Source organism: Epinephelus moara, chromosome 23, assembly GCF_006386435.1.
Source record: "Epinephelus moara isolate mb chromosome 23, YSFRI_EMoa_1.0, whole genome shotgun sequence".
In the NCBI taxonomy this organism is placed as follows: Eukaryota; Metazoa; Chordata; class Actinopteri; order Perciformes; family Serranidae; genus Epinephelus; species Epinephelus moara.
In genome coordinates, this window is record NC_065528.1 from 21992994 (window position 1) to 22018509 (window position 25516).

The following is a 25516-nucleotide window of genomic DNA, read 5'->3' on the forward strand; positions in this document are numbered from 1 at the left end:
TACCTATTCATGCATACCAGTATTCCAACACTCCAGACTCTAAACTGTATCATGGTGGCATTTTAGGCGGGAAAATGTTAATAATGTAAGTTCAAACAACATGGCTGCCTCCCACTGATCCCCCATCTTTCTCTTTTGGACTGATTTTCCAACAAAGTATTCAACGTGTAGTGTTTTTCCTTTTATTTTAAAGACACTGAGTCATTAAAAACTTTAATAACTAGAAAATAAAGTTTAAATACACATTTGTTTTAATTTGGATTTTGTTTCAATGTTGCAAATACGCAACACTGGGTGCCAATGGGCCTTAATTATTTACACAAGGCCCCATCACAGAGACTCGATAAGACTTAAGCTCAATTTCTTCACATGGAAATATGGAGAAATTGTGGAGGATTGATGTGATAAAATTCCAGTTTCTCAAGTTAAAAAAAAATCCCAATAACAACTAATTTTCTATGTTTTTTTTATTGTCCAGAAATGCATTATTGCATGGATTATATTTACAATTTTAATAAATAAAATTAATGAACTTTTTAATGTGCTATATCAAACTGTTTAATGTCAAGAAAATCCATTTTATTGAATCACAATTTAATAATAATTCAATGGTATGCCTAATAATCTGTGGACTTTTTGAATATTATTGGTGCCATTTGTAAGTGCCAAGACCGGCTGTTGCAGTTTTGCACCATTTTCACAAAATCCACACACACACACACAAAAAAAACAACTCTATCAGAGGCTTGCTAAAAACAGTTTATATAACAGCTTATAAAAATTCTTAAAAGTGTCCTCATATCAGCTTACAACGACATTTTAGTGTTAATCATCTATAAAATTTTGTATACTGCTTGTAAATATTTTTTAATAAGATGATTAACAAATATAAAGCTGAGTTATGGACACCAGTGTGTGTATATCCTCCTGCAACCCCAGCTTTGGTTTGGTATGCATTTTTAATTTCTCTGAGCTGTTTGGGAATGTAGGACCTGATAAGTATAAAAAACTAAGCTTTGTCTTTGAACAGTAATGATAAGTAGTTTTTTGGGGAAGAAAACTGTCTTCATATGGGGAAGATTGTTTTTTATGAAAGTCATAAGTGTGTAATGAAACTGTTCATTTCAATACCTGAACATGGCTGTGCAAAAACAATTGCAACATATCTAAAAGCCTTGTGATTTGTTCGTTTTGTAACTCTGTATGAAATTTCCCCTGCTCCGTACTCCTCAAATGTCCTCAAACCAGTACTTCTAAATAACAGCATTTTAGCTAAAATTGGTCAAATTTTATTGCCATATCAAACTACAGACGTCATTTAGCAAAAATAAACAAGTTTCAACTATAAAATGTGATCAGGTTTTGGATCTTGTCCACTTTGGTGTCGGGATCGGCTGCAGACTGAGCAATAAAGTGTCCAGAAATGAAGATAACAGGTCAAACTTGTGCAGAATGAAGTAATGAAGAAACCCAAAATGTCCTGACATGAAGACGCAGGGTCTCAGGAGGATGTGAATATTTGTCTGGGACTTTGGGATCTATATAATATAAATATATTTTGCCTTTTTTTTTTGGCATTGTATAAATCTGAAAAGAAGAGTAGAAATACAATTAATGTAAAAAGAGTCTGTGCAATAAGCTAAGGCTTCAGCCTTACCATTAGACAGCAAAACTTGCTTTGGTTTGTCACTGCTTCAAAAATAATGACTTCTTATTGTTATTGTAGTTTTCTTGTGTGTGTTTGAGTTGTATAAGTTGGAAAACGACCAAATTAAACACATAAAAACTTTCAGTTTTACTGCTTTTATTTTACCCAACATCATCAGCTTATCCCTCGTCCTCAGGGTGTTTTAGAAACACTCGCTCTGAAGCAATGCAGCATGGTTTTCCCAGCATAATTTACAACCTCGCCTTCCCAGGCTTAACTCGATCAACATCTGACAAACAGCCGTCTGTCCTAACTCCGTGGTCCGATAGTTAATGAACCAACCTAGTTTGGAATTGGTGCCAGAGGTTTGGCCCTTGGCCTAAAGCTTAGCTGTGCTGCTAGCTCGCCAAAGCAGGGACGGTCAATAGCACACACACACACACACACACACACACACGGGCATCCTACAGGCTTAGGATTGCCGACGGGGAAGCTTCACCTCATCCAACCTTTTTTCATTCTAAAAGTCCCACCGGCTCAGTGTTGCTGATATTGTAGTCGGTCTCCACCAGGTTTTTTAAATATATTTTGTGTGGACACTGTGATAAAAAGAAATCCCATTGGTAACAAAAATTAAAATGCCAGCAGACATACTGTTCCATTTTTATCTGCTTGAGGGGATGTTTTCTGCCCCTGACATGTCGTCTTTTCCTTTTCTTTTGAGATCACCCAGTGTTTCTGAATAGTGAAAAAGACTCACTGATTTCATATTTCTCGTATGTGTTTGGAAAACGAAAGTAGGTCAATCATTTTAGCTTGTGTCGATAAAAACAGGACCCATAGCACTACCCACATTTTGCCACCGCTCGATGAGTGGTGACCTCTTTTACCCTCTCTAGCCTGGCTGACACTGGTCATACTCACCTCTTTTTAATATTGGCTGCAGCATGTGAAGATTTTTTTTTTTAAATTACAAGCCCCATTAACACGCTATTTACATCCCTGCCTGATCTATGCCATTAAAGGATCAATAGCGGTTTGTTTAATTCATTCATTTATTCTTCACTGTGTCTCTCCCTCTCTGTTTCCCCTAGTCTTTCTTTTTTCTTTTTTTTTTTTTAAGGGATCTATATTTATAGATTTCTCCCGGAACCGACTGGTCTTTTCCTCTCTTGATTCAACCGCAGTGACATGCTAACACATTTAGCCATTTTGCATCCCTGGCATGTGGGAGTGAGATATGTACTAAAGAAGCACTTAAGAAAGATTGGTCTTTTGTTCAGGTCTCTTTATCAGTGTGACGTCGAGGTAACTACACCTGAAAAGGTGCCTATTACAGCATCAAATAGCGAGTGTTTATTCTGAGGGATTAAGTATATGCCCTCGTTTCCTGGCCACACTCTGCTACTGTGTTCCATTAACAGCAGTTTATGGACCTTAATAATGGACATGCACTATTGATAATGGGCTGTGGGAAGATATTTAGAGGTTGACACGCAGTGGCAGTGCATGTGATAGCACTCTTGACTTTTATGTAAACAGCTTCAGGTTGTTTATTTTTTAGCAGCTTGTCATTTTCTTATCTTTCCTCTTTTTTTTTTTTTTTTGCGAGCAAAGATTACCCGACACACACATTAGGATGTCGCCCTCATTTTCTTTCTGGTTAGTGCTGTCCACGCTGTCAGTGCCCTCACAAAAAAAGTGACAGCGCTTCGGAAATGTTAGTCCTGCTCTCTGGCAAGCAAACAATTACATACCTATCAGCACACACACACACAGAATCTCACATATTACAGGATCACTGTGGAGCGTGATGAGCTCCCTTTCACATAGCTGTCATGCCTCGTAGCGATTCTGTCACACTAATAGTCTATTTATTACCCAGTAGTAGTTTGTCCGTTTATTTATTTTGCTCCCCACTCATCCGTCGTCTTGGACAGTTTGATTCACTTTGCAATTTCGCTTTGATTAATTATCTCCGCGCAACAGGAACACCTTCACGAGATATTGATTTTAGGTTGAAATCTGATCAAAGGTGCGGATGTACGTCTTGCTCCGGGGTACAGCTGTATCATTTAAAGGAACTCTGTGTGTCCACTTAGAAAAAAATGATCCGTTTAAGCCGGCATGAGGGGCAATATTGAGAGATGATGGACTTTGGTTGGATGAAGCCGTTCATACCCCCCAAATGGAGTTTTCACGCAAGACTGGTCTCAGAGCGGCGAGGCTGACCCGTCAGCGCTCAGCTTTTTCTGCTTAAATCCACATGTGCTCATGAAAAGGACAAGCCGTCCTTTTCATGCAACATTCATGACTCTGAATTAAGTGTCCGGAGCCATTGATTTTTTTTAAGTGAATAGGGAAGGCTCGGAATGTGAATTAAGGTTTAGAGATTATCTGATTGCTCTCCCCCCTTTTCCCCTTTCTTCCCACTTTGCGCCTCAATCTAAGGCTCAGGATCACTCATTGCTTAGAGGAGGTTTGATCTCTTTGCCCCAGCACACAAAGGAGCGCACACACACGTACGCTGCACACCTCCACATCACTCCTTCAATCTTCTCCAAGGCTCAGTTTGATGAATGGCTTATTCTGCTGGATGAGCAAAGGGCTGTAGGTGGGAGCGATCGAGTCTTTCTTTCGTTTTCTTTCTTTTTCCTGACTTTTTCTCAGTCCGTCTATCTGCCTATTTTATTTGTTTTCTCTGAGTCATGGTGATGAGTGAGATGAGGAGATAGTATGACGGGGATGGAGAGAAACAAAATGATGCTGGTACTCTCGGTTACAAGTTACTGTGGCCTCTCCTCACCTTGTCATATCAGCTGACAGTGCTGACGTAAAATACATTTACACACACACAGATTCATTAATGTGATGAATACTTAAAAGGATGCGTCGCCAATTTTCAACCAGCTTTGTATCATAATGTGGGCAGTATGTGTAGATGAACTATGTTAAACTTCCCTCCATCTTACTAGCCCCCAGATTTCCTTGCTTATGTCCCAGCTCAGATCCATTTCATTCGGCAGATTGTTAATTTATGGGCTGTGGCGCAAACTACAGATTGTACTTGTGCACCGACGTATGCTCGCCAACATGGATGCAAAGAGTGACACCGGTTCCTGTATCTCTCAAACAAATACCAAACTTCGCTGAAACTGTAACATTAGGCAGTGCTGATCAAATATAAACCAAGATTCTGGTACTGCGTTGCCCATTTCTCTCTTAAAATGTTTTCAGAAACATATTTTATTGCACAGTTTGGCTGTAATGTGAGAATGTTTGAACAGGAAGTGGGCGGGATAGTTTCCTGTGTTATAAAAATGGTTAGGAAAAACAAAACAGTTTTACCAAGCAGCGCTGATAAAATATGAACCAAGATATTTCTTGCCTTAGAATGTTTTCAGATACATATTTTAGTGGTCTGTTTAGCTGTAATACGAGATCATTTGTTGCCAGCTGGCCTCGATAGTGTTTCCTGTGTCAAAACGGACAAGCTAGCTTCGATTAGTGCAGGAATGAGTTCTTAAAAGAAGGAAATGAGTTAGCTTTTTAGCACATATATTACATCAGCAAATACCCCAACTTGTAAATTTTGAAGCCTTTATGTGCCTTAAAATGGACGCTGAAATCACGCGACCTTGGTGTAGTTAATTTGTAGCCTAACGTCATAAAAGTGGTGTACATTGGTGAAGATTATCTTGCTGAACAAAATGTGGATGTACCATCAAATTCTTCTTGAACTTATTTTCTGCAATGATCCAAATTCCAGTGGAGCTATTGGCTTTTTGGCGAGGGAACCAGGGCGATGTTAACATCCATGTTGGCCTACAAATAACCGTCATCCCTGCTTGTTCCAGAGCAGCATATTGCGTTCTTGTAGTGCGAGGTTGCCACAGCCCTTTATCGCTGTTCTCTCTGGTCATGTAGCACCAATGGCAACAGTATTTGCGTCTCTCTACAGCATAGACAGCCCAGTTTTATGAAGACACCATCTTTCCAGCAGTGAATTGCTTCTTTAATCCCTTAACACTCAAATACACTCAAGCAGGCACAAACACGCCTACATAAATATTATCCCCTGCATCATTTGACTTGCTACTTAAAAACTATTGATATTTCCACTTTGATTTGATTTTATGCTCACAGGCACACAAAGATGTGAGAGCGCCAAGCTAAGTGGAGTACAGTAGCCATAAAAGCAGCCGCCTCCTTGTTGCTTAATGAGAATGAATGAAGACATGCCAAAACGTATCCACCTGCCAGTCTGTTTTCCTGGTGCTCACTGCTTGCATCTGCACATTGCAGGGTTGACAGTACGCACACACTCACACACACTTTCCTCTCACTCTCTCACTCGCTCACACGCCAGCGGCCCGGAGTACACTCTGAACAAATGCTATGCTTGCCCCCGTCTCTGCCTTTAAACTTTTACGACCAGGACTGGTAATTTGACTCATGCAAACTTAAATCTCTATGGTGATAACTGTGATCCCAGTAATTGGAATATGCAGTAAAACTCAGATTTAAACAGCGGCAGAGTTGCCGTCAGTGATGATTGAAAGCGCTGACTGACAGGTTAATGTCCTCTGTGCCTTGCATTATGTATAGAGCCTGCTCTTTTTGATGAGAAAATGCAAAGTGCATAATGTATGCATGCAGCAATACTTGAATTGAGCTTCTAACCTGTGTGCCAGGTTGGACCTCATGGGGTCTGAAATGGCTTGGACACGCAAGTGCACGCACCGTGCTCTCTGTAACCTTTTGGTTGTTTATCCATTAGCTTTTTCACTCCATGTATTCAAAATTTGTTTTGTTTTTTTTGGATGTGGTGATAAATGGAAATCCCACTGCTTGCCAATTTTTAAATTACCAGTCCACCGTGTTCCTTTAATTTTCTTTTAGTGCAGGATTTGGCTCCGACTTGACGTGTCACCTACGTCTTTTATGCCTCAATGCCGGCGACAGCTGTGGCCAAAGACATTATGTTTACAGGTCGTCTGTCTATCCATTCTCGAGGATGTGATATCTGAAGAGCGCCTTGAGGAAATTCCTCATTTTTGGCACAAACGTCCACCTGCACTCGAGGATGAACTGATTAGAGTTAAGTGGTCAAAGTCAAAGGCTATTATTGGGCATAACTCAAGAATTCGTCCTCTAACGATGACAACATTTCACACAGATCTGTAACAGGATAAAACGATGAAGTGATGACATTTTATATCCAAAAAGCCAAAGGTCAGCTTCACTGTGACATCACAATGTTCTGCAAAAACACTTTTCCGGCCATTATTCAATGTCATAACTTAGGGAGAGGAGGGGAGACATTTTGTCGGACACTAATCTTGGGTGTCCACCTTGAAACTGTGTGGATTGTTTCGATCTTCTGTGCTGCTGAGTTGAAGATGTGTGTGAAGCATTCATATTTTAGAATTTGTAGCATCTTTGCAGTAACATAAATATTTGAAGCATTGTTTCCTGTCTGACTTTGTGTTGTATCCTGTTCCTCTGTTAGTCCAACACATCTCATTGGTTTTGCCGATGTTGAGCTTCAGATGATTGTTCAGTCCTCTGTGCTTCTCTGTTAAAGATTGTCTCTAAGGGAAGACAGCATGTTTCTCACTGGAAATTACTCACTGGAATCATACATGTCAGTATAGCCATAACTTCCATTTCAACAAAACAAACAAACAGACAAACAAAAAAAAAACTCCGTACCATTAAATACATCTCAACTAAATTCCCTCAGTCTTCACTACATTTATCATTATATGAGTCTGCACAGACATGGATGCAAACTGCAGCTCGTCTGGTTGGCGGCGGCACACAACCGCAAGGCGGTAATTCTAGCTTGATTTTTTTTTGTTCACTTTCAAACAGCTAAGTGAATTAAATCTGCTGCAGTTTTAAAACATGCCCTCGGGCCAGGTTTCACTTCAATGGTAGCAAATGGCTTTGTCTTTTGTGCTCGTGAATGGCTGCACATGTGTATGCGCTAGCACGCACACGTGCGCGCGGCCTAGTGTGTATGCGCGTTTTGCCTTTTTTCTCTTTTCCGTCCACTGTGTCGACACAATCCCAGCGTTTATGAGATTACCAGAGCCCATTTGTGTTCCGGCGGGAGCCATTTTGGCTCGGAGGAAGCCTCCGCTGGGAACCATCTGGGCTCTACTCAGAGCAGTTTCCACTCCGCCTTCCCTGTCCTCTCCACATTGTGACCAAAGCTATTTACTTTAAAGCGAGGAGGAACTCAAATTCCATGTGTTTGTGTTTGTTTAACTCTGGAATTCAGTCTTAAGGTCTACAGTAGCTCCTGAGCTCTGCTGTGGCCCGGTTTCTTTACACAAATGGTGTTGGAACAGTTCCTTATGGGTTGCAGTAAACCTTAAGCAAGGTTTATAAATCTATGGATTGTTTCTTTGAGTAATCATTTTCTATACAATGTCAGAAAAATGGAAATTGCTGGCTGTAGCTTGACAGATCTCAGCAGTGCTCTGTAATAATATATGATTTATCTAAAAGCCAGAGAGGCTTGAACTTAATTACACATACAGCTGAAAAGCAGCAGAATAATAGATAAAAGTAATGTTTTAAAAAATCAAACCAATAGTTAAAAACAGCCTTAAGCAAGAACAGGAATCAGCAAGACAGAGAAAGTTCTCATTATTGGCAATGATTGCTAACGGAATAAACGAGCTGTTATCGCTACATTTCTCATATTAAGCGCGACATATTGCACCAACACTAGTATTACTCTGCGATCCTGCCATGGATTCAAAGCCTCTCCAAGCTGATCTTATTCTGCCAGTGGAAAACTGGGCCTCCGCTCTCTTTTTATGAATTAATTTGTCCTTCTTAATTTCACATTTGACCTCTCTGTTAACCTCTTTCATCTCTTTCCCGCTGCCCGACGAGACGCCAGTTTCTTTTTATTTAATGGCGCTTTAAAGATCTCGGTCACCCAGGGTTTATAATTTACATATGTTTGACTTCAGTCTGGGTATCGCGCTATTTCATAAAGATAAATCTGACAACAGATATGATTTGTTTTCTATTGAATGACTAGTTTATTGTCATACACATTAAAAAGTACAATGTACATTCGAACTGATCTGTTAGTGTAGTGTGTAAAGCACAAAAAGTCCTTTCAGTGTGTTGACTGAGCTCCTGTTTGTCAATCACATCATGTAAGGTTGGATATGTATACTCCTGACACTAAGCCTGTTTGTTATTATTAATGCTGTGTGCAGTCATGCCACCCCCTCTAGTCATAATGTGCTGTTGTCAGTAGCAGGCTAATTTTCTTTCCATAAGGCAAACGGTATGTGGTAAATGACATTTCCCCCTTTTAAGTGGTCTGGGCAAACCCAGACTAATTTGCTCTGTTATGATCGAAACATTTCTGCGTTTCCAATAATTTAACTCAAGCACTTCCCTCCCCTCAGCCAGTGTATCTTTACCTCTCTCGTCTCTGGGTGTCACATGGTCACATCCGACCCCATTAAAGCGTGACTGATCTGAATGTCCTGCTGTGATTTTTCCACATGGTGTTGACATTCGCATTTATCTAGATGCTGCAGAAGAATTATACTTTTGTCAGGCTAACATATGGGTGTACAGGTTTTCTCCTTGACCTCAAGATGGCTTCTGCACCTAAATTAAAATCCGCGTCGAGTGATTTTGAGAGCTTTTTCCCTTTTTTAGTGAAGGCGCAAACAGGATGTTTTTTGAATGTGTAATTTCCCCCATGAACTATGATAAAATCTCTTATTGGCATGATTTTTCCCCCCCCGTCTGTGACTTTGTGCTGCAGGCCATTGTCAGCTAATGAAGGATTGTCAGAGCTCACCTGCTGATCAGACTGAAGAATGGGCAATCACAAGTCTTCGACTCATTCTACAAAGGCAGCTCGAACAACCTCTGTATCTCCCCTTTTTCGTTTTTCGTGGTTACAATGGATTTCGGTTCAGGAGCTTTCAGTGTGCAGATTTTATTGTTCTAATTTTTGCATAAAATTTTATAACACCTCATCGAGCAGATTTAGTCCGGAAAGATGAGCTTTCTATTTTCCCTCCAGATTGGCATTTTTCCCAGCTAGTGTGTGAGTGTTGTGTTTAGTTGTCAGTGTTGTTTTATTTTTGTTTTTGCATTCGCTGCCTTAGTGGTGGTAGTGGGTGACAGTTAAGTTAGCCATTCCAGCTTTTCTTTTTTTTTTTTCCTCCAGCACTCGCCCACTTTGACATTCGGGTGCTCGGAGGACCAGTGCTGCTCTAATAGCCTAGTTATGTAACCACTTCTGCACTTAGAGACAAAGGGAGATAAAATGGGGTGAGTATCTGAGATAGCAGAGAGGAAGAGACGAGAAGAGGAGAGTAAGAGAAAGCAGATTATGCAGAAGCAGATGAGGTATGAGTGAACTTAGATTGTATCACGGTCAGGACCTGGGAGGATAGACAAATGTCCTAGCTGCTCTTTTGTATTTTATGGAGCCTTTAATGTGCCTTTTAACAAGTTAGAGAAAGGCACAATTATTATTATTAAGGTTAATATTTAATATATAACAACCACCTTTGTACATGGCATAAACTGTGGGACCCAAATTGCAGACATCTGTTTTTTACTGAGTGCTGCTACAACAGAATCTTTACACATTTTAGTTTCCACACTGCTGTTGGCTCGATTTAAACTGGATCCAGAAAGTGGAAATATAATGTATATATGTCGCTGCTATATGCCGAGGTTGTCAGTTTTGAGCTTAATAATAGAACCGATTATGCATTCATTAATAAAAGCTTTTTACTTTAGTTGAGAACAAGGCAGAGCAGTTTACAAACTTAATTCCCCTCAGATTTCCCCTGTGGCTGCAGGGCTAAGCAGCCCGAGTCTTAATCGCTTGACTTCTCCCTATCTCTTCAGCACACCTGCCCTCTCACTTTCTCGCTGACTGAGGCTTTAGAGTAGGGGAGAAAAAAAAATCGATTGATTTTTCTTTTCTTTTTTCCCCCCTCTTCTTCCCCCGGTCGTCCATCACTTATGAAACAAAATGTAATGAATAGATAATTAGCCTGAATAGGCAGAATTTGGTTATAGTCCATCGTGGGAAATTGTTGGGATATCTTTCCTACTTTGTCAGCAGGGTTAGCTGTTTCAGTGCCCTCATTTGTTAACTTAAGGGAATTGCAACTTTGCTGTCACTAATTGCAAATGATTTACATTACAAAAAAAAGTAGGATGGCAATATTTAGAGTCTTAATTAAGGTTGAAGTGCATACACAACACTAATTTAAAGCCGCTCGTGGTGTTTGTGCAGACCCTGGGATTTCAGCACTTAAGAGTTTAAGTGTTTGCAAATTGACACGAGGCATGGGACCATAAACATTTCATGTCACGATTATCGTGCCAAAAATAACTGCAATGCGCAATATTATCCAGACAATAATCAAAATATGCTTTAAACTCTGACAGTAGCACTAATACATACTGACATCATCACTAGGGCTGCCCCCTAATATTCGTCCAAACGTTAGTCGACCACAAAGGTCATTAGTCGGCAAGATTTCATTGGTCGCTGCACCCTGTCAAAATAAATCAAAACCTGTATAACAGGACCATGTGGGAATTTAATTTGAAAGGACAGACACGCTCAGACAGGAGTCAGGTTAATTTCCAGGGCTTAGAACTTACTTAGAGCTTTACATCTGTCCCACAGATGATAGGCCTACACACTTACAAACAGCGCCTGCAAGAAGATCAGCGGCCTCTAATTTCCAGGGCTGGTACCTGCAGTTATTCCACAGGCTAGTTAATAACATGTCGGGGAGGAAATCCAAAGTGTGGGATCATTTTGAGAAGGTGAAGGACGAACCCAAGGTGATATGTAAACTCATCTTCATTGGTCGACTACAAACATGACGTATCATCTGAAACATGGAAGCAGCTACATGCCCATTAGCCCACAGCGTCATTAACAGGCGGCTCGCTCAGTGTGTGACGTGCACTTGTAGATAAAATATAGGCCTATATTAATGAAGGTTCATTAGTACGGTTTTGTATTTCTCTGTAATGTAGCACAGTGTTAACAATGTTACTGATGCTATTCTTTCTCACATCTTCAACTCAAACCATTGTGTTGCCCGCCCAAAATATATCATTTAATAATTAAATTAATATCGTAAACATGCAGGCGACTAGTCGACTAATGACCCTAAATGACAACTATTGGTCAACTAGGAAAATTCTTAGTAGGGGGCGGCCCTACATAACTTTCTTAAATTTTATAAAGAAAAAAATTTAGGACACATCTTTTTTTAGTGATCATCCTTTTTTGTGTTGCTGAATACTTTGATAAAACGAGTGTATAGTACAGAAATTCTACTTTTTGTGAGCAAGAGTATCATCCAAGTAAAATCTGTCGATGTCCGTAATCATGATGAAGGAAAATCCTCATCTTGGTACCTCAGTAGTTCTGTTACTCTTGCAATCAATGGTGATTTGAAGCTCAATTCTAAGACTGTTCTGTAAATAGTTTTCAATTAGAAATAAATACAGCAACTTTTGATCAAGTCACATCAACGAAAACTTGTGTTAAGCCACACCCACTTCTTGTTTCCGAATATGGATATAGATACAGGTCATTTAGTTAGTGGAACTGATACAGATGGAGATAAAGAAAATGGTGTACTCACTCATCCCCGTTTGATATGAAATATGTCATTGCTTGATTGAGATCTTTTCTTTTCTTATTGGATGTACAAGTTGGCCTCAGTGTGCACTCAGACAAAAGGCCACCACTGGGTGTTTGTGTTGGAAAATATGTGTGCTACGCTGACCAAGACCAGATACCACTGATTGGTAAATCCACAATGGGGGAATGAAACAGAATCTGTGTGTGTGTGTGTGTGTGTGTGCTACTGAATCAATAGAGAGAGCTCACGGGCCTTCATTGATGTGTCTATTTAAAAACAGTGGTGTCTCCTCACAGGACGCCCCCCCCCCACGTTCACTTCATTGCTGTAATTGAATCTCAAACCTAATCTTGGACACAGAACATTAACTCGTCCTCTTTTCTTCATCCCCTCCCTCCTCCCCGGTGTTCCTCTGTTCCAGGTGGAAGTTGAAGTCGAGAGCATGGACAAAGCAGGGAACTTCATTGGCTGGCTGCACATCGAGGGTGTGAATCTGTCAGTGGCGCTGGTAGAAAACGCTCTGTCCAAGGTCCACTTTACAGCAGAGCGCAGCGCCTACTACAAAACCTTGCTCTCAGCAGAAGAGGCATGCCGACAGAGGAAAGAGAAGGTAGGTCTCATTTACATGCTACAAGCTCGGCGACTACTGTACAACCTATTGGAACAATCAAAGTGATGACTACACCACCAGCTGACATAAAACTGTCTTCATAAAGTGGTGGAACAAGCACCTGGATTTATTTACTCACATTCATTAAAGGAAGACTTAGATATCTAGTGTGACATTTAGTGTTGTATTATTTAGATAAAGTTAAGGCCAAGACACCAGCACAGGCCATAATGTCATGTTTCAGGCACTATACAGAAACACTGAGTTGTATTGCCACAATCAGCAGCCTGGGTTACTAGATCAGGATTTATTTTGCTGCCTTTGCATCCCTTATCCATGGTATCCCACGTCTAGCTGCTTGTCTGTGCTGCAGTACAACTGGCTCTGGTTTTGGTATGGTCTATTCCTTGCAAGCTACATGACTAGCCGGTTAGTCAGGCTACATCCACGCCAATACGTTTTTGTTTTGAAGTAGATTTGTACCCCTAAAATGAGACTTTTGGAAATGCTGCTGACCCCGTTTTAGTTTGAAAACCCCATGGTTTGGTTTTAGTTTGGAGCGACAGAAACAGACACTTATGAAAATGATGACCCAAATAACCACATTTGCTTCGTTGATTGGGTCTTATTGGTCAAAAAAGCCCAGTTTCTACCAAACACTTTTGGTATGGTGCCTTTGGAACCTACACTTACCCTTCAGACATGGTACCTAGACCCTAGTGTTTCCACTTCCTCTTAAATGTGGGCAGGGTTGCAGCTGCTGTGAGAGCAAAACATCCTTTAATTTTATAGTTACAGTTTACTAATAAAACTCTTCACAGTATGAACAGTGGTTACATGAGCTTCAAAACCAAGCACAACTCAGCCCTGAGCAGAGTGGCCATCCTCTCCAACTTTTAGTACCAGATCTGTGTGCTAGGTACCCCAACAGAGGGGGGACCAAAAATGTGGATGGTACGGATGGTTCCATTGGTACCATCCACACCTTTTCACAGTGGAAACAGAAAAAAAGCGTACCATGCCGTACTGCTAGGTGGAAACAGGGCTAAGGCGTGAAGCCAAAACATTATAGCAAGGCCTACATACCTTTTTTTTAAGGTAATACTTCTTGGATGGGTATCGTTACACCTTTCCCATGGCCATGACTTCTTCCAGCGATCCAGCTTGTATGTCACCATATTTGCTTTGTAACAACCACCAATCAGTTTGCTGTCGCTTTGACTACCTTGTACTCATGCGTTACGTTTGGTAACAGTTCCACCTTTATTGTAAGTCCAAGCAAAGAAATCTCTGGTCTTACCTTTTGCCATCTCCGTTGTGTTTTCTGTAACTAAGCAACCAACTGCAGAGTAGACAGTCTGCTTTCTGTTTACACCAGCAGGCACATGCCCAGTGTACATGAATGGTCCTGTTATGTGTTTTCAGGCGTGTTAGTATGTATGGACATTAATTCTGAAATGGTGCTTAAACACTGATGTGTAGGGAGATAGTTTTCCTTTCCAAACAGCATTTTAAAAAGAAAATGTATTAGTGCAGGTCTGGCCTTAGATACTACAAGCGCTGCAACTACTGTACATCCTATTTAAACTATCAAAGTGATGACTACACTGCCAACTGTCATAAAACTGTCGTCATAAAGTGGTGAAACAAGCACCTGAATTTATTTAGTCACATTTATTAAAGGAAGACTGAGAGACATTTCTGTCTTCGTGTTGCCATCCAGCAGAGGTCATGATGTCTCTCAGGCACTTCACAGAAAAACTGAACTGTGCGACTGCGACCTGCAGCCCGGCTTACCAGATCAGGATTTATTTTGCTGCCTCTCACATCCCTGATCTATGGTGTCCCAAGTCAGGCTGCCTGAGGACATATTTTGTCTGTGCCGCATCAAACTGGCTCTGGTCTGGGTCTATTCCTTTGCAAGCTACACGACCAGCCTGCTCTGTTCCACCTTCAGCACCAGAGGCAGTTCATTAGTAGAGGTAAAGATGCAGTCAACAGGAAGAAGAGCAGAACTGAGGGGAGAAAACATAAAAGCTGTTTGTTCCAAGAAGGGGACAAACAAACACATTCTTCCAGGCAACCAGATGCTTCTTTTGGCAACACCCAGCTATTGTCACTTGTAAACTTCCACACTCTGCCCTTGTCAAAGGCAAAGCCCATCCCCCGTACCAGCCTGACAGCCATTAAGGACAGGTGGTGCCATCACCTTTGGCTTCTATTAACAAAAAACGGAGCTTTTATATCACAGCAGAAAGAGTGTACCCATACAGAGGTAATATATCTCACATGACAGCGCTCAATCTTGAGAAATAACAGCATTCTGAGTATTTATGACATGCAGGAAATGCCTTTAGTTAAAGCCACAATAATGTGGAAATGCTCCATCTGGGCTTGAGAATAGCCGCATATTTTCCCGTTATCATTGAAGCTTCCTTCCCTCAATGGGAGTCCTTTGATGGATGGAGGCCTCGCTCACACTGATCCTGATCTCGCCCTGCATTTTCATTATGGCTCCACGAGTCACCCCTGCCAGATGCATGAAGTGCCCGGCCAGCTGTCATCCTTGCCCCCTTTCTCTCTATCTCTGTAACGTATTTCTCTCCCTCTATTCCATTCTCTCTCTCTTCTCCACTCACTTCTACCTATTTAGGTCCTTTAGGAGACACAAATGCCTCTTCTGCCCATATAAATGTGATGTATCGCCGCAGCCAAGAAGGGGCTGTGTTCTTTCTCCCTTCTCTGAATCTGTCATTCTTAGTCGGTGTGTTGGTCTTTTTTTTTTTTTGCTCTTGGCCTCCCTCTTTTTCCTCGCAGATGCTCTCCATATGTGTCTTCCTTTTCTCAAAGAGGTGAGCGAAAGATCTTGAGAGTGGTGCGCAGGTGAACATTTGTCTGGATTTACACACACACACAAAAAGAAAATCTTGCCAGCGATGTGAGCACACTAACCCACTGCCATGTTAAATCTAACCGCAGCGAGACGGCACATTCCTGACACCTCTGATGACAATTTCACTACCGGTTTTCCGAGCCCCTTTCGCAGCATTGAGACAGATTGACTTTCACCACAAGGTTTTGACTTGAGCCAACCTGAGTGCGGACAGGGCCGAGAGGAGAGGCGACAGAACGGGGCTTGAGCGGACCAGACAGACAGTGATTATGTTTGATGTTAGTTTGCCACAGGCACCGGTGCACAGATCAACCACAGCCTGATTTGTTTGTGTGTGTGTATGGGGAGAGTGTGTTAATGGAGCACAGGGAAGTTGGTTGAATGTGTGTGTGAATGCATCGTATGCAACTTGAAGGCAGATGAGGTGGGACTCGGTGTTCTAATTAACCCGTAGAGACCATCTCGAGAAAAGTTGAGAGCTTGGCAATTTTTTTCCCGTCGTTCTCTTTTGAAGTCACGGCCAGTCTTTGTCTGTGTGTAGGCTGAGGCTAGGTAGGGCAGATTGCATCTCCTCCCACCTCTCTCCCTCTCTTCCTCTTTTCTCATTGCCCTCTCTTTATTGGCCCTACGGCTGTGGATATGGAAGACATCAGTGGTACTGCTGTGTCAGGCGTCCCTACGAGAAAACAAGGCTGTCGTAATGAAGTGGACTCAGAGGGTGTGTGTACGTACACACACTCATTAAAGGAAACTTTGCGTTGGTGGTCCAGCAGGGACCCAGCACAACAAGGGGGATTGAGGCTCTCTGCAGTAGCATCCTGAACCCAAAACTGCTTAGTTCGAGTGACTTAAGTGAATATGAGTTTTTGCCACAATGAGACCAATGGGACAAAGTGATTGTGTTCTAAATGAAGCAATCCAAAGGGTTTGAAGAAGAGCCTTTTCTAGAGCTCAGCACATTTTGATCTTGCGCATCAGCATCTCTTGAAGCAATATTTGGTAACAGTTCTCACAACAAACACATGCAGACGGCTCAAGTTGTAGGCCTGGGCACAATTCTGTTTCCCATTATGGTGAAGCTGTTGTGTACATAAATCTCTGTAAAGCGTGTCGCCCTGTCAGATCGTATTGTCATGCTTTCACTGCTAACATTTACACAATTCAGCTACAAGACAGAGCCGGGACTGTGTATTAACTTATTTCACGTTGTTTTAACAATGAGTCGGTTGTTGCCAAGCAGTGCTCATGCCCTCTTCTTAAATCTCTCGCCTGGTTTTGCAAAGCATTCTTGTGTATATATGGATGCTCCTAGGGGTAGGAAAAAAATAACAAAATCTTGCTTACCAGGCATCTCTGTAAACAAGAGTTGTTGCGAAAACACTGCATTTTGTCTTTGTGATATGAGACGGCTCATTGCAGCGACTCACATGATGTTCCAGTATTCCCATGCCACAGCTGAGTGAAATAAATTTGACAAGATAGCAGCAGTTTGGCTCAAAGTGGATTGGGAGCAGGGACTTCCACCGCAGAGACACTGGCTGTAGCTTTCATTTAAGTTCCCCCAAGACTGAACAGGTGTGATTTGTCAATATTTGGTTGTGCCTCAGGGGACTTTTGTCTGTCTTTTTACAATTCAAAAACAAAAATAATGAAATGAAATAGAATGAGGTGGTGTAATGAGAGGGAAATCAGCCTACACTACCAGAAGCTCCTGGTGCTTGTCCGCGCGTCGGGCGCTTTTAACCATCCTCCAATGCTGAACGCTCTGCCTAAAGGATGTTTACACCAGGCGCTGCAGGAATAAGGCCAGGAAAATCATTAAGGATCCCAACCAGTCGGATAACTGCCTTTTCTTTTCCCTCTTGAGGTTGGGGAAGAAGGTGCCGGATACACCAGTCAAGTACTGGGAGGCTAAGGAAGAGCTTCTATCCTCAGGCCACCAGGATCCCAAAGTAAAGACACTGCCCACCACGTCTTCCTAACATAAAGTGAGCAAGCCAGCTCTGGTGGATGGAGCATAAAAGGGGCATAATATATTATAAGTGACAACAACATTCAGGGAGCCTATTGAGCCCTAAATGAGCCTGAACATAGACCTTCTGTTGCTCTGAAAATAGGTTGGAGGTGCGCAAAGCTTTGCCAAAACAGAGCTAGGGAAAGCAGTTTTACCAAGAAGCGACATGTTAGTTATCCTGGAGAAGGTTAGGACATCTTCATTCAGAAACACTGAAACTGACTGATCAATTGCTTGTATTTATCAGTATATCATATGATATCAGTATTGGGATATCAGACATTCAGATATTGTCCTAGATTTTGTATATCCTAAGCGTTGTCTTTTTCTGGTTTTCATGGCTGCACTTACTTAGACCTTTACATCTGTCCCACAGATGATAGGCCTACACACTTATAAACAGCGCCTGGAAGGAGATCAGCAACCTCTAATTTACAGGGCCGGTACCTGCGGTTATTCCACAGGCTAGTTAATAACATGTCGGACAGGAAATCCGAAGGTTAAGGACGAACCCAAGGTGATATGTAAACTCATCTTCATTGGTCGACTACAAACATGACGTATCATCTGAAACACTGAAGTAGCTACATGCCCATTAGCCCACAGCGTCATTAACAGGCGGCTCGCTCAGTGTGTGACGTGCACTTGTGGATAAGATAATGAAGGTTCATTAGTACGGTTATGTATTTCTCTGTAATGTAGCACAGTGTTAACAGTGTTACTGAGACTGTTCTTTCTTACACCTTCAACTTTATTTAAATAATTAAATTGATATCGTTAACATGCAGGAGACTAGTCGACTAATGGTGCTAAATGACGACTGTTGGTCGACTAGAAACGTTACTAGTCAAGGGCAGCCCTAATATTTTGTAAATACATTAAAGGTCAACCCCACAAATTTGATTGATGATTGATTTTCTCCACATGGCCCAGCCCTCTTCTATGTACTTGAAAGGAAAGCACCATAATAGCTGTAAACAGGGAGAGGAAGGAAACATGCTAGTAACTGGAATGGCCCAATTATGAAGAGGTGAATCAACAATCGGCCCTCAATAATAACCAGTGCTTTCTGTTGAGCAAGGAGTTTTTTGCTGTAATTACCCAACCTTGAAGGAGATTAACACACTCCGATGGGTCTCGGAGTGGGAGAGGGGAAGATGGGAAAGGAGTGAATGGAGAAAGAGAGAGGATATGACAACCCCTGTTAAAGACATTTCATGTCACAGGACTCTCCTCCTTTCATCACTGCCCGCCCCTTTTCCTTCAGCCCTGCTCAGCTTGCTTTACAGACCACTGTCTTTCTTTTAACCTCTTCAATGTTCTCACATCCTTATGCTCATCCTCTCCACTTGCCCCCCTCTCTTTTTTCCCCTCTCCTCCTTCACTTAATCATCTTGGAATGCCTTCTTATTAAGCGGATTAATGTCTTCACTGATGCCCCGTGTCATGCCCTTGTTCCCCTCAGCTGTTTTACAGTTTTTTCTATGGAGGGGGACGGTTCCTTCTTTGGCCTGGACTGTGCACAGAGTGAGTCAGGCGGCTGCATCACTTGTACCCTTTTTGAGAGGGAAAAAAAAATCCCTTGGAAGCATAAACCCAGGACCTGTCGCTGCTGTTTCTTATACTTCACCCCGTCCATCAACGACACTCGTCAAAGCACTTGAAGCAGCATCGTTCTGACATTGAGCTCAGTGACGTGTCCTTGGCGGAGCCTGATTGAAGTACATAATCTTGTTTCAGCTTTCTCTCTCTCTCTCTTTTTTTTTTTTTTTGGGTGGAATCCAGAGTTGCAAGTCCGGCCGACTTGACTGTCACTTTGCCCAAGGGCCTGTTCACAAGTATACATTAAATACGTGGCCCAGACTGACTGTTTTTGTACTGCAAAGCATATCACAGCACTTTGGATTTGCTGTGATTGGCTGACTAGCGTTGTAAGCACGTCTGATTATATGGGAGCGTTGCAATTTTTTCCCTTTATTTCACCTCAGTCGCCTGCGGGCTGGTTCTCTCAAGGGTCAAGCGGCTTGCCTCGTAAGCCAAACATCTCAACGTCCCACCAGAACCCCCCCCCACAGCCCAACCCACCCTCTTTATGTATGAATTCTTACTGTTTTTTAAAGAGTGTGCAAAAAGCAACATCTCCCTGTCCTCCCATCTAAGCTGCGTCTTCTCAGCAGTCAGCACATCACACACCTGGCTAACCAGGAACACGCTGCGGATGAATCAAGATAATTGGGCTTTTAGCAAAGCTAATAGGCTTGTGTTTCTGAGTTCAGGCTCGAGGAGGTTTACCTCTAGTGGGCTGGTTTCACTCTCAAGGATTAGCTATGGTTGGCATTTCAGTCCTGTTCCAATAATAGCATTTCTATGAAAATCCATGTTACTGTATATTTTACCTAGAGCGATTTACATTCAATGAATTTAGAGACAAAAGCCTGATGTGTACAGTGAGGGGCCCGATGACGGACCACTTTCTGTTCCGCATGTGGCCGATTCTCAGTCCTCTGTTAATACTCTGCGTAGAATTACATACAAGCAGCCTTGTTTGGTTTCCATGGATGACAGTCCCTTTTCTATTAATACCATGCTCAGTGCTTTCCTAAGCCCCGCAGCCATTGAAATGCTTTCAGGGTTGCAATCTTCTCCTCTTCCCCTTCCCATTTTCTTGGCCTCTCGTAGTGAAATAACCTGTGGCGGTCGCCAGGCAATATCATGGAAAAATGCTGGGGATTATTATTAAAGTAGCTCATCTATGGAGGCTTCAAGAGAAATAACAAAGTAAATTTGACTTAGTCTGTTCCTGACTCTACCCACTGTTTCTCCAATTTAAGTCTCTTTTAGCCAAATCCCATTGCTGCTCCTGCAAATTATCTTCTCTCAACTTCCGATTTGGTGTTAGTCCCCGGCTGTCCGCGCTCCACAGAGAGATTTTTTGGCGAACATGAAATAATTACTGTTATTACTTTTCTCACACAAATTGCATTAGGCCTTTTGAAGTGTCGAGCCTTAATGGCATTCTGGGGCAAACAGGACGATTGCACCTGTATTACCATTCCAGTCATCCCTCTCTTCTGTCTCTCCCATCTATTACTTACTGCTGTTGTTGTTGCCTTGCGTTTTAACAAATGGAGACCGCGCGGCGTTGAGACAGGAACAACGTCCATGACATGGCCAATCACAGAAAGTGATATTTAATTAAAGAGCGGGCGAGATACCTGTCCAGGTCCATTTGAGAGAAAACAGGAATGATGACTGAGAAAAGTATCCCCCAATGCCAGGATGGAAATAAAACGCCCCAGTTGCATTTAAAAGCACTGAGCAGGAAGTTATTCTGTAGGAGCAAAGTGCTGATGTTTTAAGATTTACCAGACACTTAGAGATTTTTTTGGCACTGAATTGTCCCTACCCGCCACCCCCACCCAACCATGGCCTCTTGGTTGATAAAAGCTACCTCCCTGTGTCAGGTAATGACACATACCTAACTGACATTTTTATTTGCTTCTCTTGGCTTCTTTGTGCACAAAACACTGTCCCCTGTAGTTAGGAATATGATAATGAGATGGTGGAATGGCTTTAAGGAGCAATGTGTAGGGTTTAGTTGCATCTAGCAGTGAGGACTGCAGATAATCACCGGCTGAAACTTGTCCCATGTGCCAAGTGTAAGCCCTCACACTCAGTGTTCATTGTTCAGGAGGTTTTACAAGAAGCCAAATTATCCGCAGAGGTCTCTTCCTCTCGAAAACAAATGTGCCAGGTGATTACAACTGGTAGAAACACTGAATAAAGCAGTTTCATGTTACGAATCGCTGTCTTTCCGACACTGTTTGGCACATTGCAGACGTGCGGCTATCCCAGCCCCTTTCTTCTCATCCAGATGTTCAGGAGGTTTTTTACCAAGAGCCAAGTCATCCGCGGAGGTTACATCCTCTCCCAAACAAACAGACCTGGTGATTTAAACTGGTAAAAACACTAAAAACACATCAATGCTTTTTCGATGCTCTCATTGTGAAGGGGCTACTAACTATGGTGGCTGACGTGAAAACAGGAATGGCCTTATCTAGAGCCAGTGTTTGGTTTGTCCATTCTGGGCTAGTATAGAAACCTGGCGGTGCGACATGGCAGACTGGACAGGAACCACTCCCTATGTAGATATAAATGGCTCATTCTAAGTTAAAGAAAACTCAATGAATCTTATTTTCAGGTGATTATACACTAAAGAAAACATGCTTATAATATTATATTCCAATTGTGCCAATATATCCCCATGAATCCTACACACTGGACCTTTAACTAAATACAGTGTAATATATTGTTGCAGCTTTCTTCTTTGTGGAACAGTCTCAGGACAGTCAGTCATAAAGTTTTAAATAGATGAACGCTGGATCTGGATATAAAAGGACACTTCATCTGGTCATATAACGCAACAGGTCCAGCAAACGGCCTCATTTTAATTTGATTAACTAGGACTTCTGCCAACAAAGGTTTTTTTTTTTTTTTTCTTCCCTGTCCATCCATGTTTTCCTCCAGTGAAGGGGCCTCGAATGTAAGCTGAAGACTTTGAGCAAACACATTGCGTGCATCCTGCAGACCATGCATAATGCAGGTGTTATATTTAAAACTGCTGATTCAAGGTAGCTAATGTCACAACACCCACCCATGTTATGAACCTGTAAATGACAGCATTGAATAATGCATTTTCTACATGTCACGGTTATGACTTTATGGATCTATTTCAGTCCATACGAGTATTGTTTCCCTCATGACATGGTTTCTTTACTTGGTAGTTTGAAGAGGATTTATATTAAAGTGTCAGCTGTGTGCACAGCCCCTTTCAAATACCAGAAAACTAATGGGAGAATAAAATGGTGTCAGTGGCAGCGTTTTGCTCAGCCATTTCAAAGATGGAGGGTCAGGAGAATCATTATGTCACTGGTGATTTGCATTTTTCTGCCCTTTAGGAGATGAGTGGCTAAAAACGGTGCCAAAAGTCACAGTACATCACCCCACCTATGGGCAATTTATTTATGCTAGTCTCGCCTGTGTTTCGAATATATCGTCCACGGTATTCCACAGTGCAGCACAACAGCAATCCCTAGTCAAATAACCAAGGTCTTGGCTTCTCTCTGGGCCGACATTATACAGTACATTTGGCTCACCAGAACACAGTGTTGTAGCTGTGAGTGGCAGTGAACAGGTTAGTACAGTTCGATGACTCATGGTGCAGCAGTCCTCAGCCCACTGTGGTCAAATCATTGTTTGTGCCCAGGTTTTGAGGTACCAGCTATTTCTGTGCTGTTTCAAAAACAGTGTTACCTACATGTATGGTTTTTGAAAGTATTAAACAAACAGAATATTTCTGCTACCACTCGTACTGATGGTGATTATGATGATCCTCAGAAACAACATTAGGAACGAGAGCACAATGCAGCACAAGCTAACTCACAGTGTGTCAGACAGTAACTGTTGCAATCTAATGAATATGCCTCGAGCATTTCTTTACTACAGTGTGATAACACAGCAGGGTTATTTATTTGCACTGGTTTAATAAAATAGAGGGTAATATCTAAATAAGTTTTTAATGATCTATATGTGTCTTAAGATGTGCTAATTCCTTGCTAAAATATAGTATTGGCAGTATATTTTGTATTTTTCAACCTGGACCCTATCTTCACATGTTTTTGTATCTGAAGCCCCGTTTTCACCAAACACTTTCGGTATGGTACCTTTGGAACGAAAAGTAACCCTTCAGACATGGTACCTAGACCCTAGCGTTTCCAGTGCATACAGTACTCTAGCTAAAAATAGCGGGTTTCTGCAGTTAGTCCTTCCCAGGCAAGCTCAGGAGTTCAGTGTTGCCGGAGCCCACAGGAACGATGCTCCGTAACGCTTTTACGGGGCGGTTCCATTGGTACCATCCCCAACTTTTCACAGTGGAAACGTCAAAAAAGCATACCAAACTGAACTGTACCGTACTGCTCGGTGGAAACAGGGCTTAAGTGTCTGACATTATAGAACGGATCCCTGCAGAGAAAGACCTTTTTGTTAAAGAGTCAGATCACTTTTGTTTAACCAGAAACAGCCCTGAAATCGCTATCGCCAAAGCCCCCAGACTCCATTTAAAGAATCAGCGATTTTATCATCTTAATGCACACTTTCTTCAAAGTCAACATGCACAAAATGAAACTCTCAAAAGTGGTCTTGTGTCATCTTTTCACCATGCCAACAATTGCCTTCTCTGGTTGAGTTGAAATCAACCCTTAACTCACCCAGTCAGATGTGAACGTACCCTAGGTCTATACATGCCAAAATTTATGTTAATTTAGATTAAGTGATTTGGAGGCTGTTTCTGGTGAAACAAAAAGGATCCTACTGTTTAAGAAAAAGGTTAAATGTGGGGATCCTTTGCATGATGTTGTCAGACACTCATGCTAACAATCTGAGCCTGTTAGTTGCAAAACAAGCACTTTAAGTGGACGGTGCACAATTGCCTTGAGTGGTTACATTGCACCCTGTTTTGTTCTGCCAGCTGCAGCACTCTTACTCAATACTAGACCAATTTCAAAAGTAGTTGTTCCCATTACTCATTTAAACACGATAACACATAAAAAAAGGGTGCAGGTTGAAAAATACCAAACATATCTTTCAAGTCACAAACCAGTGAATTTGAAATCAAATCAAAAAGAGCTTGCCGGCACAGAGCAACGGCGTATAAGACAGCAGTGCAGTACTATCAGTGGCACAGGAGACCCTATCCCATGCGGGAAATCATCAACACATTCAGCGAGAGAACGTTTGGCCCCATTGCCAGCGTGTCAATACACAAGCATGATAAAGGTTGCAGGGTTTGTTGGCAAGTGTGAAAGGACAGCGGGATCACAGCAAGGGGACATTATTGCCTGCAGGGTGGCCACAATGGGAGAGGTGACCCGTGTGAGACCTCACATCTCTGGAAAAGATGGAGAGGACTGTACGCCCCGTTATACACCACACACTCCCAGGCTTCTGTCTGTGTGTGCGCATTGGGTCTTCGCATGTGTATGTGTACTGTGTATTTGTGTGTCTGCATACTGTTTTCTTTCTGTTAGTTTACTATGCCATACTGTGTGTGTGTGTGTGTGTGTGTGTGTGTGTGTAAGAGTTTACTCCTGCCTTCATCTTTCTTCTCAGCACTGCGTGCACAAAATGAACCACCTACCGCACAAAAGCAAAGAGCTGACGGAGGCTCTTTCATATGGCTAAAAGATTACATAATATGATTCTTAGTGCGCTGTGTACACATCCGTACACACACACACAAACTTGGTTGCAGATGGAGGGAGGCGCCACACGTGCACACACCATACTCTCACTGTCTCTCTCCTGCTTACTCAAACACACTTTGAGCATGTGCGGACCGACAGTGCAGACACAGACGCACACAAGCACAGACTCTCCGGTGACACCCCCCCTCTCCACTGTAGACGGCAAGCTGGACCCTCAGTGCCCCGAGGCAAAGAGACAGAAAGACAGAGAAAGAGATCAGTGGACCCAGTGATGTGTGTGTTATTTACACCCCAACCCCCAGTTCCCTCTCTCCCTCTTTCCCCCTCTGTCTTCATCCTCTTTTTTTCCCCCCCAGATCCAAGTTGCAAATTCAGCAGTCTGTCAGCTCCACTCGCAGTCTTGTGAA

General features: G+C 42.2%; 1 protein-coding gene across 1 annotated transcript in view; it reads left to right on the forward strand.

Annotated features, from left to right (window-relative positions):
- Nucleotides 1-25516, forward strand: part of snd1 (staphylococcal nuclease and tudor domain containing 1) — a 269267-nt gene that overhangs the window by 157038 nt on the left and 86713 nt on the right. Inside the window, exon 17 of the mRNA XM_050036651.1 lies at nucleotides 12752-12940. Within this exon, the coding sequence (XP_049892608.1) occupies nucleotides 12752-12940 (189 nt within the window). The remainder of the gene's footprint in view (nucleotides 1-12751; nucleotides 12941-25516) is intronic.